The sequence below is a fragment of the Chelonoidis abingdonii genome, chromosome 25 (assembly GCF_003597395.2).
Source record: "Chelonoidis abingdonii isolate Lonesome George chromosome 25, CheloAbing_2.0, whole genome shotgun sequence".
Classification (NCBI taxonomy): domain Eukaryota; kingdom Metazoa; phylum Chordata; order Testudines; family Testudinidae; genus Chelonoidis; species Chelonoidis abingdonii.
Window position 1 is genome coordinate 8,411,083 of NC_133793.1, and position 12,219 is coordinate 8,423,301.

At 47.9% G+C, this 12,219-nt stretch overlaps 1 protein-coding gene across 2 annotated transcripts in view; it reads left to right on the forward strand.

Moving 5' to 3' along the window:
• Positions 1 to 12,219, forward strand: part of GRHL3 (grainyhead like transcription factor 3) — a 44,968-nt gene that overhangs the window by 20,280 nt on the left and 12,469 nt on the right. For both annotated transcript variants that reach the window (XM_032789546.2, XM_075060802.1), the window contains exons 7-12: positions 1,876 to 2,032; positions 3,280 to 3,391; positions 5,266 to 5,360; positions 7,625 to 7,783; positions 9,986 to 10,064; positions 11,697 to 11,830. In XM_032789546.2, coding sequence (XP_032645437.1) covers positions 1,876 to 2,032; positions 3,280 to 3,391; positions 5,266 to 5,360; positions 7,625 to 7,783; positions 9,986 to 10,064; positions 11,697 to 11,830 — 736 coding nt within the window. The remainder of the gene's footprint in view (positions 1 to 1,875; positions 2,033 to 3,279; positions 3,392 to 5,265; positions 5,361 to 7,624; positions 7,784 to 9,985; positions 10,065 to 11,696; positions 11,831 to 12,219) is intronic.

Consider the following 12,219-nt stretch of genomic DNA (forward strand, 5'->3'; position numbering starts at 1 on the left):
ATCAGGGGGTTATGGAAGTCACTGGTGAGTGTGTGTTGAAGGTCCCCCTTTATGAATGTGTGGCAGACTGTAGCTCTTTAGCTCAAGAGAGGTTCCTGGTTCTATCCCTGGAGGGGGTTCGTACAGGCACACGGGTGTGAGTGAGTGGAGAAGCTGCTCTCTGAATCCCCTGCTGCCTCTGACAAACATGCCTCCCTTACAGTTCACAGCCGTGGTCACGCTAGTCATGCTTGCTGCCGCGGATTCCACATCCTTGACCTGGCATCTGGGCACTTTCTGCGCCAGTAGCTTCACTGGCTGCATATCATCTTCAGAAACTGCCAGGAAACAGGCCCAATGCTTGGGGAAAATGATAGAGAAAGCACAAGCCGGGGGGGTCAAATCTTCACGTCCTTCCTGAGCTAGCATTGTGGGTCCTTGCTTTCAGGCAGCAGTCGTATTCATTGCTGTCTCCTTGTGTTTTTAAGGCATAAGGAAGTTTAACACCCCTCAGGGCCATTTCCTCCTCCATTTCCTGCCCTTCCCCACAAACAGATCTTTCCTGTTCTGTGGACAGTATGAAATCTGTGACTAGATAAGGTGATCCTGCCTCCCGGTTTTCATTCATCTCGTGAGTCACTGTGACTCAGTTGGTGACACGTTGCTCTTTCTCACAGACAACAGCTCACCTTAATAGGCGAGAGGCTTTCTGTTTGCTGGAGACCCCAACATTTTATTGATTTGTATAAGTGGAGCATCTGGCCGTCACTTGCTGGCATAACCCTTTGCTAGCCAAGAGGTGCTGCATTTAGAATGGGTTTCGGTGTTGCTAGCAGAGGGGATGAAAGTGAGGGTAAAAGAAAAGCCTTAGCACCTAAAATGTGAGTTTTGGTCACCTTCAGATGGCAACGAGGTTCAGGCTTTGTGTGTACAAAGTCCTAGGTGGCAGCAGAGGCCTGGACACACTCACTGCCCAAGGCAACAGACCCGAATTCTAGCCCCAGGTTCAGAGCGCTTGCAACTCCCACTCAGTCGAACAGGAGACGCAAGCGGGCAGCACCGCGGGCAATCAGGCTGCTGCTCATCATCCCACAGGGATACTGGCGGGGCCTGACTTCAGGCATTTTGGAAGTCTTGGTCCTGTCTCTATCATGGTTTATTCTGGCAAGGCATCGAAGCACTCTCTGTCCTGCCATAGCTCTGCAAAGTACCAGATACAATAACATATGGAGATTCCTACCTTGTTAGCACAAAGTGCAGGTAGAGAGGAAGCGTGGTGCAGTGGTTAGGGCACTAGCTCAGCCCTTGAGATACCTGACTTCAGAGCTGGGGACCTGGAGAGCAGTGGCTGCTGGCCAGGATCCCAGCTCTGAAGGCAGAGCTGCCGTCAGCAGCAGTGCAGAAGTAAGGATGGCCTGGTATGGTATTGCCAACCTTACTTCTGCGCTGCTGGAGCCCTGCCTCTAGAGCTGGGATCCCGGCCAACAGCCACCACTCTCCAGCTGCCCAGCTCTGAAAGCAGTGCATAAGTAAGGATGGCAATACTGCAACCTCCCCTAACATAACCTTGTGACCCCCTTGCAACTCCCTTTTGGGTCAGGACCCCCAATTTGAGAAACGCTGGTCATCCCCATGAAATCTGTATAGTATAAGGTAAAATCACACACAAGACCAGATTTCACAGTCCGTGACATGTTTTTGAAGACCGTGAATTTGATAGGGCCCTAGATGTGGGGTAAGATAGATGGGGGGAGTGGAAAAGAGACAAGTGCTTGTGCGTTTCCACCCTGTAACAATGGAAAGTTGCAGCTCTTGAGCTAGCTAAGGTCCCTCTCAGTACCATTCAGACTGCAGTGGTATTGGCTGGTTGTTCCTCATTCTTTCTTTGTTCCGTAGGAGTGACTTTGAATATATCCTGGGCTCCCCCAAAGCCATTCACATCAAATCTGGGGACTCGCCCATGGCCTACCTCAACAAAGGACAGTTCTACCCAGTCACGCTGAGGACAGCTGGAGACGGCAAATGTTTACACCTGTCCTCCAATAAAGTGAAGGTAAGAGACCCACTGGCTGTTTTGCTGACAGACGCTGTAAACGGACGTCAAGCAATTGTGCTGCCCTGGATCAGGGAGAGAAAATGTGCATTGTGGCTCATGTTGGCTTAAAGTACGTAAAGTATAATACTTAGCCCTGCCTTGAGTGCAGGGGACTGGACTAGAGGACCTCTCGAGGTCTCTTCCCAGTTCTGTGAGTCTATTAAAGTGATGAATGGGCCAGAGAGGCTCAGGACATGTCAACAGACTCCATCTTACCCAGCAGCTGGAGACCGTAGACTTTTCCTCTAACTTTATCATTCGGGTGGGAGGTGCCCAAGAGACATTCCCACAAAACACCGGAAGCAAAAGGCTGCCTTGAAAATGCTGTTTGTTAGGTGGGTCCCGGTCATCAGTGATGTGTGGCCCCTTTACATCAGCTAGTTTGAAGCAAAAGGCTTGCAGTACAGGGTTAGCACCCCTTCCTAAGAGCAATATCACCCAAAGCAGGGGACCCCTGTGCCTGGCACACCGGGGGAAGGGGGCATTCCAGGGCAGGGTGGCGGGAGACAGACCATAGCCAAAGTAGACCTGCATCCCTGAAATCCTGCTGTCCCAAAATGACCCATTGTGGCCATTACGGCAAGTTAGAGCAGCCATGAGGGTGCTCTGACCTGTGCCAAGATAGTTCGTTGCAGCCCCAGAAAGGGGAAGTATAAACTGCCTCCCCTGCACAGGGATGAATTTGGTCCTTTACAAATAAGTCAACCTCCATGTCCATAGCACAGCCTGACATTCTGTGTGGATAGATGCTGGATGGCAATTCTGGTGGAGCTGGACCTGATGTTCTCCAGGGTCTCCCTGACTAGAAGTTGGGTCCTCTCCCTCCAGCAGTGATGGGAGGGTGCACTGAGGAAGGTGTAGGAAGTGCTGGGAAGTTCTGAGGAAATGGTCTAGTTAAGTGCAGAACATTAGTAGCAATTAAAGGTCCTGTAAATATCTTAACCCTTAGGCTACCCCAGCCCCATGCATGCAGTAGCACAACGCAGATAGGACTCTACAGCTTGATTCCCAGATTTGCCACTGACTTACCATGTGACCTTGGCCAAGTCCTTTCCCTGCTCTGGCCTCAATTGCCCCAGCAGTAAAATGAGGAGAATCATACTATCCTTTTTTTGCCAAGTGCATTACGCCTATGGATGAAAAGGGCAATCCCAGAGCTGAGTATGATCAACATATTAATGGGGGCTGTTCTGCTTATTTTTCAGAGCACTGTGATGGTTGTTTTCGACAATGAAAAGAATCCAATGGAGCAGCTAAAGTTCTGGAAGCACTGGCATTCACGCCAGCCGACTGCCAAGCAGAGAGTCATTGACGTTGGTACGCAGAGGGGCTTTCCCGGGGGTGATCGTCCAATGTGTGGGTGCTCGCAGCTATTTTTAGGATAAGTTCCTTGCCCATTTTTAATGCACAATAAGGCAACTTCAGCTACAGAGTTTGGCCTGGAGGAGTTAGGAAACAGCTGAGCAGGGATTTTTTGACCAAACATTTTTTGTTGAAAAATGCCAATTTGGCGAAACCAAAAGCTTTAATGGGAAAAGTTTTGATGAATTTATTGACTTGGAAATTTTTCTGGAAAAAAGAAAAGTTTCAAAATTGTCAATGGGTCATTTTGACATCATTCTAAATGGAAAAGTCCAGTTTTTCTGTACATTTTTTTTGATTAACTCAAACCAATTTTTTTCCCCAGATTTTCAGTTTGGAAAAATTTCAAGATTTTGCCTTTTTGTCCTACCTTGGGATGGGAAGATGTTTTTTAAATCTGTGAAATTTTCGTAGGCTGGGAAAACCTTTTCCCTCCCAGCTCTGTTACAAAGGTGCAGAATGACCTGTGCATGTCAATGTCTTTCTGTCTGGGTACTTTTTAGAGGTTTAGGTTGAAATTTTCAAAAGCACCAAAATGACTTTAGGAGCCTAAATTCCATTTTCCAAACAGACATAGGAGCCAGGTCAATGAGACTTAGGATCCTACATTACTTAGATACTTTTGAAAAATCTTACCCTTTTCCTGTTCAGTCGTACAAGTCCAAGATGGCAAAGATCTTCTCCCTTGCCAGAACATGATTATTCTTACAGTGCTTTGAACTTGACCTGACAACTCATATACGAGTGTTTTGTCCATCCAGTAATGTACCTAAAACATTGCCTACTGGTTAGAGCAGGAGGCTAGTGGCAAGATTCTCTGTTGCACTTTGTTTCTGCTGTGTGCAACAGAGCCAGGTGGGGGCTGTTGAGCACCAGGTTATGACTCCTTGATACTCTACTCTAGCACTGACCGCAGTGTAGGTTAGAACAGCCTGGATGGCTGCTCTAAATTACTCCAGCTGACAAATGTTCCTAAGAGACCATTCGCTGGCTGGGGATAGAGCACATTGCACTCCAACCGTTACTCCCTCCCACCTCAACTCCACCCTTTCCACCTTCAACACATCACCTGCACATGGGGCTATGGGAAGGGGGGGGAGGTTCATGAACTTGCTCTGTGCCTGCTGGAGTCTTTCCCAAGCTGGTGGTCTCTGCAGCAAGGCGGTTATGGCCAGCCTCCACTCCCTTTGCACCTAAGGCAGCACAAAAGGAGCAGAGTGAGTCAGAGAATCTGGCCCTAGGAATTAGTCCATGTCCTGCCACTGGCTCAGGTTCTTGTAGTCATTTACACCTGTAAAAAGCTGCTGTTCTGATCTAGCAGAGCTCTGCAGTCACTTTTCACAGGTGTAAATAACAGGTTCAACCACTCTGCACCCTGGGCTCTTCTGTGGTCTGTTCCTTATCCGCTATGTACCTGGGTCGATCCAACTGTATAAAGAACCAAACACTTCTCTCTTGCGTGGGGAGGCTGAAGTAATACGCTGCGATCTTTGGGTGACAGCTATTTTAGAAATGCAAAGCGCTTGTGATGCAGTGGCGTCTGTGTACGCTACTCACACATTGTATACCCCACGACCGGCTGTGCCCATGGTACGATTCTGTCTGGCCCCCTGAACACGTGCATTGAAGGCGCCCTTTTGTAGAACACAAGGGCACCCTCCGCACGGCGGAACCCCCCCTGCACTATATGGGCGAGGTCACGCCACACAGAAGACACCATTTTGCACGCCTGTGTAGAATTGCATATCTGACTAAAAACATCGTTGCTGCCACTGAAGTGACGCTAATTTTGCAATCAAAGGGTAAATCACTCGTTAAATGCATTTCAGCCGACTGTAAAGAAAACTTCAACACAGTGCAGCACATTGAGGAGATGGCATACAACGCCTTGTCCTTCGTGTGGAATGCTAACGAAGAAGCAAAGGTATGATCCAAACACGGAGGGGAAAGGAGAGGGCTTGTTCTGAGGCACAGTTACAGGCCAGCTGTCTCGGAGCTGCGCATGTCATCTTCCCCTCAGCTGAACAAGAAATGGAGTTTCGAATCCAAAACCATTTCTCGTCACTGACACTGTTTATTTACCAGGATAGTAGGGGAGAGCCCCCTGCTTTTCTGTGCGCTTAAGCATCACCACTACCTAATTAAGATCCCGCTTACAGCTCAGACAGGCTTGGATCTGTTTTTCTAGTGCTGATGGAGTTTTAATCTGAAGGAAGCCTTTTTCATCATAGATCAGGGCCAGGCATACAGGCAAAACCTGTTTAAAAAAAAATCCCAGAAAACAAAAAAACCCAAAGCTTCAGGAACAAGAACCCTCCTGCAGACTGATGTAGCAATAGCCAGGTGGCACTCCCTGTGCAGGAGATCAGCTGGATTGTCCCAATGATTCCTTTTGGTCTTAAAAACTCTGACATTTTCTTACCAACATCTGAGCTTCACACACCATGGAAAGTTCTGGTTTCCCATGTGTCTGCTCAGGCCAGGTCCTCATTAGTACTGTGTGTTACCGGTTTCAGTCAGAAGGTGAAAGGAGCATCAGGAAACAAACACGCCAGCTAAAACAAGGCAGAAAGAAAAAAAAAAAACTGGGTTTCTTAAATTAGTAGCTTGGGAAAACTCTGGTTTGCTCTGGGATCTCCACAGACTCCGCTTTCAGCCCAGAGGCAACCTTCGTCTTTTACAACCCCGAGAGGTTAACAAATGTCTTCAAGGCGCAGTTGTCAAAAACGGAAATATGCCAGGTATGCAGCAAGCCCTTGGGGGCACCTCAGCCAAACACAATTTAGCTGTTACCAGAAACTTTGTCCGCACACTGGCCTGGGGCTACTTCAGGATGAGACTTCAGAGAGCTGACAGGTCTGGAAGCTGCCAAGACAGGCCAGCGATACAGGGCTGTCTGTAGTATAGTACTTCTGACATGAATTGTCATTCGTCATTCTTCTTCTTGCTGCTAAGCTTAATGCAACAGATGTCTTCTTTTCGGTCTAGAAGTATTGGCTAGACCTGACTTCAGGATCAGATCCTCTGCACAGGCCCCATTAAGTTGTGCTGATTTATGCCGGCCGAGGATCTGGGCCTAGTATTTGTCTCCAGAAACTCCAGGGAAAACATCCAGGTTGCACAGATTAGTTTGTGGTTTGGAAGTAGAACTAAGGCTGTGTGAGTACCCAGGGTTCCCTTCATATTTCTTCATAGGTAACTCTAGTCAGACAGTGATGCCTGAGACGGTTTTCAGGACGAGTTATTTATTTAACTAACAACAAGGACCATAGGTGCTGGAACTAGCGGATCTGACAGTCCTGTTGGAATTCTGCAACAGTACTATGGGTCCCAGTACAGCAGCTACAGAAGCCCCCTGGTGCTGCCGCACTCCCTGGCTTGAAATGGTTTCCATCATATCCAGGGCTTAGAGTTTGGTTCAATGGCTCTCAGCACCCACCACTATCCTAACTGGTCCAGCCCCCCTGCCAAGGACTGATTTCCAAAGTGAGCCAAACCGTGATGCTGAGGTGATCTAGCCTGCCTCCATCTCTGCAACTGGCTCCTGTCTGTGTTAACAAAGGGGCATGGGGCCTGACCCAAGGCCCGCTGAAGGTGACGGGAGCGTTTCTGTTGCCTTAATAGTGCTCAGGGAGGCCTTTGGCAGGGCTGTGACGAACAGGTTGCAACATCATTAGAACATCAAGATTGTCCAAACCAAAGTGTCCCTCTAGATGGACTATGCTATCTGCAGGGAGTAGGATGTGAAGAGCAGATGGGAAGATGCAAGGAGGGGTGATCTCTTTATTATAGCATAGAGGTGGAAGGCAGCATGTGGTTGTGATGGGGAATGTAGTGAGTGCAGCCCTAGGGCCAGATTCCCCATCGCCCTGCATCTGGGGCAGCCATTTACACCTGTGCAGAGAGGGCATGAGGCACGACTGAATTGGAATGGGAGCATTACACTCACTCGTGGCTGGTGTAAGTCACTGCATGCAGACAGTGCAGGGCAGCAGAGAATCTGCTAGATCTAAGCTGGTGAGGAGTGGTTGAGTACGTGCTGGATGAAAGTTGAGAAGGCTGGATGGATGAATCTCAGAAGCACCGAAGAGTCGATTGCCCTCTGATGACATCCTTCCCTCTGTCATTTAAAATCCCAGGATTGCAGGTAAGCATTCAAGCTGTGACATTCTCCCTTCTTATCTGCAGGTTTTTATTGGGGTGAATTGCCTGAGTACAGACTTCTCCTCCCAGAAAGGAGTGAAGGGCGTCCCTTTAAACCTCCAGATCGACACCTACGACTGTGGCCCTGGGACAAGCCGGCTGGTGCACCGAGCTGTCTGCCAGATCAAGATCTTCTGTGATAAGGTAGAGCCTCTCCCTCCCTTTGGAGAAGTGCTTCCAGGGAATTTTATACTCACTCCAAACTAGCACAAAAGACCTGGAACCACTGACTGAGTTGGAGGGGATGAATACCCAGAACAACCCAGAGGGCATGACTGAATAGACAGGTTCAGCCATCTTGGGGTGAGGAGATTGAGTTAGCCAGTGTGTCTGGATCACTGAGCTCACAGAAGTTAGAGATGGACAGAACTGATGGAGGATCTTATCCATCCCTGGCCTAAGTAGGATTCTGCCCTGTAACTTATTCTCTAGTCCTGTCCGTGTCAAATGTTAAGACTCAAGATCTGAGATTTTCTCCACTCCCTTCGGAGGCTGATTTTCAGTTTTGTAGCTCTCAGGATTTGAGGTTTTTCCTCATGGCACCTTAAAGTCTGGTGGCACCTTAAAGATTAACAGATTTATTTGGGCATAAGCTTTCGTGGGTAAAAAGCTCAGTTGAGATCTTTAAGGTGCCACCGGACTCCTTGTTCTTTTTGCGGATACAGACTAACACGGCCACCCCCTGATACTTGACACCATGTAAGGTTTTTCCTGATGTTTAGCCTATATTTTCGATTTTAAAGGGGAGTGGTTTTTTCTTAACTTTAGAAATATCAGGAAGGCCTGGTCTTATTTTCCTGAAAGACCTCTGGGAGGTGTTCAGGCTATTTACTGTGAGTTCCTGCCCCTTAGGATGTGGAATCTTTTTAACAAGGGCTTCCATTATCCTAAGTGTTAACTAGTCAATGAATTTAACTATGTATTAATTAAAAAAAGATTTAAGTAATTTGACTAATAATTCCGTCCCCTTTCAATTGATCAGATTTTACACTCTTAAAAATTCCACTACTTTCCAGTCACAACAGAGTCTTCCAATCCAAGGTGGGTCAGGTGCTCCGAAACCATGGTGATGGGTAGATAGCGTGTCATATTTAACTCAACAGGGGGGCATTGTGGCCTAGTGGATGAAGCACGTACAGGACTGGGACTCAGGAGACCTGGGTTCTAATTCCCTGCTCTGCTACTGGCCTGCTGGGTGATGTTGGGCAAGTCACTTCCCCTGTCTGTGTCTCAGTTTCCCCATCTGTAAAATGACACTTCTGTCCTGTTGTAAACTGCTTTGAGATCTACTGATGAAAAGTGCAATGTAAGAACAAAGTGGTATTATTAAAAGAAAAAGGCAACAAAAATGATTAGGGGTATGGAACAACTTCCATATGAGGAGAGATTAATAAGATTGGGGTTTTTCAGGTTGAAAAAGATACGACTAAGTGGGGGATAAGATAGAGGTCTATAAAATCATGACTGATGTGGAGAAAGTAAATGAGGAAGTGTTATTTACTCCTTCTTATAACACAAGAACAAAGGGTCACCAAATGAAATTAATAGGCAGCAGGTTTAAAACAAAAAAGTATTTCTTCACAACACACAGTCAACCTGTGGAACTCTTTGCCAGAGGATGTTGTGAAGGCCAAGACTCTAACAGGGTTCTAAAAGAAACTAGACAAGTTCATGGAGGATAGGTCCATCAATGGCTATTAGCCAGGATGGGCAGGGATGGTGTCCCTAGATTCTTTTTGCCAGAAGCTGAGAATGGGTGACTGGGGATGGATCACTTGATGATTATTGGTTCTGTTCATTCCCTCTGGGGCACCTGGCATTGGTCACTGTCGGAAGACAGGATACTGGACTAGATGGACCTTTGGTTTGACCCAGTGTGGCTGTTCTTATGTTCACAAAAGGCTCGCTGACAGGACCTTTTCAAATCCTGCTGTGCCCTCACAAGCAGCACATTGTGTCTGCGCCGGTGCTGCTGTTATGGAGACTGACGGGGTTAGCTGCCTTTTGTTGCTCTCCATTTAAGAGGCAAATGTCCAATATAAACAACAATGGGCCAGATCCTCTGCTGAGCCGCAATTTCCACTGATGTCAATAGAGTTGCACCAGCAGGGAATTTACCCCAATCTTCATAGCATATTAAAAGGTAAAGGTAAGATGTGATCTGAGACCAGACCTGGGGAGTTCGGACTCCTCAGTGCTGATCCCAGCTCTGACACAGTCTCATACTTTGGCCTTGGGTAAGTCACTTAGCCCCTCTGGGCCTCAGTTTCCCAGGGATGTTTAATGTAAAGGGGAGTACTGTTAACACTGTAGCTGGAGCTAAGTTTTGCCTAACTTTCCCCACAGGGAGCAGAGAGGAAAATGCGGGACGATGAGCGCAAGCAGTTCAGAAGGAAAGGAAAATGCCTGGACTCCAATAACAACGGTTAGTACAAGGACTAGTGACCAGGAGGGAACAAGGGGCCTGATCCAAAGCCCACTGAAGTCAATAGGAGTCTTTCCACTGACTCCAGTGAGCTCTGGATCAGGCCCAGAGTCAGTCGCTAAACAGTGTACTAGGATGAGATTTACCCAAGCTACCATCAGAGCCAGAAAGCAGTGTGCGCCCAGGACAGGGAGACAGGAGAGCCTGGGCTCTCTGTGTAGCCCGGAGCAATTTGCTGAGATCCTGCAGAGACGGACAGAGATTAAGTGCCTAGATGGACATAGACCGAACCTTTCTCTGTCCCAATGATGATACCTATCTGAGCAAGGTGTTGGGAGGATGTATTTGTCCTGGCTGGGAACGCTTTGAAAAATGTTGCACACTGTCTGAGAGCTGAGAACTGGGCTAAACTGTTGCTCCCATTGGAATGTGAAATAATTTAACGCGGGTGAAGAGAGTGTGAAACAGGGATTTGTTATGTTAATTACCATCACCCCGTCCTTCCTAATGTGATATTCTACAATTGCGGCTTGTCCTTTGTTGCTTGTGCAAGTCTATTTGAGCGGGGTAGTGGTGGGGCACCTACTAGAGCCAACACACAGTGGGGGGTAACAAAAGGCAGATGGTTCCTTCATGCAAGAGAAGCTTCTAGGGAGGGTTTTCCAGGGAGGCTGGGTGTCTCAGGCTCTGCACACCACACCACTTGTCCCCTCCCACTCCCCGGGTGTTGGTTCCAAGGGCCGTAGTTCCTGTCTGATGGCCGGGGGTCCATGGGCAATGAGATGGTCTTGGGCCTGTTGAGTGGGCATCTAGAGGTGGTTCCTTCAAGGCATGAGTGAAGTGTGAGAGCGCAGTGGGGAAGCTCGCACTGCGATACCCATTCTGAGGTTAAACGGGGCTTGTCTTCAGGGCTGTTAACTTCCTCCTGGCAGAGACCAACACTGTCCGTCTCTCAGCCCAGGAGGAGGGGGCTGGGTGAGCAGGAGGGTCCTCTGTCTCTGTGGGACTTTTTTCTGGTCCCATGTCCATGCGTGCATCCAAGCACAGTTGCTCTGGGCAGCATCCACGGACTCTTTGGACTTGATCTCGGTGCAGTGGGTGTTGTCTGGGTTCTCTGCTCAGTGTCTCCTTCCAGTTCGCCCATTTTGACCTTGTGACCTGCGTCCCCATTCCTGTTTTATTTTTTGTTGCCTATGCTCCTTTGATATCTGGGTTCTGTGGTCCATCCCTCGCCTGTGTCAGTGGGGCCTTTTGGTCTGGTAGACTCCATCCACCGCTCCTCCTCATCAGGTTAGCTAGTGTCTCACCAGCATAAATGGCTCTTCCAATAAGGACAAATAAAATAAAACCTCCCTTGGAAACCATTAAGGGTAAAGGCCATGAACTGTCCTAAATTTGCACAGATGGATAGGATCACTACAGACGAGAGTTAAGGCTTCATTCGCTGCTCATTACGAAATATTTGTGTTTCATGCACTCTGTGTAACACGTGAGTAACTCTTAAAGCTTTGGGCTGTTGGTTCTCAGGGCATGTGCGTAAATCTCTGTCATAATGTGACAGATCCCACCGATATGATGAAGCTGCAGACTGGCAAAGGTTTTCTGAAATGAGATTTCTTGTTGTTCCCGTAGGTTTGAAAGGCTGTTTGCTGTCTGGCTTTCGAGGGAACGAAATCACATTCCTCAGGCCAGAGACGGATTTAGAAACCGAGCCAGTCTTGTTTATTCCAAATATCCATTTTTCAAATCTTCAGAGATGTGGTGTGGTAAGTCCTTGTAAAAACATTCCCTGAACGCGTGCGCGCGCGCGCGCACACAACTTGAAAGCTGGGTCAGTGGAGTGTGTCCTAGAGATGCTAATTGCATCGTGTAGAGGAAAAGAACCCACAACTTCAATTTTATTAAACTAACAATTTCAAGGTCAAGTTCACATTTCCCCAAATTAAATCTCCCTTGAGGAAAAGTTTTATCAAGAAGGGTTGTATAAGAATTACCTGCAAATTTGCACAGTGGATTGAGCTGGAAAGAGCAAAAGCATTTGCAGAAAATGACCCCTAGCAAAATTCTTCCATTCAAAACACCTCCATCTGTGGGATATCCCTCAGCTTCTCCCCGGCTTCTCTCTGTTCCCAATGATCCTCCCTCCAGCTGAGAA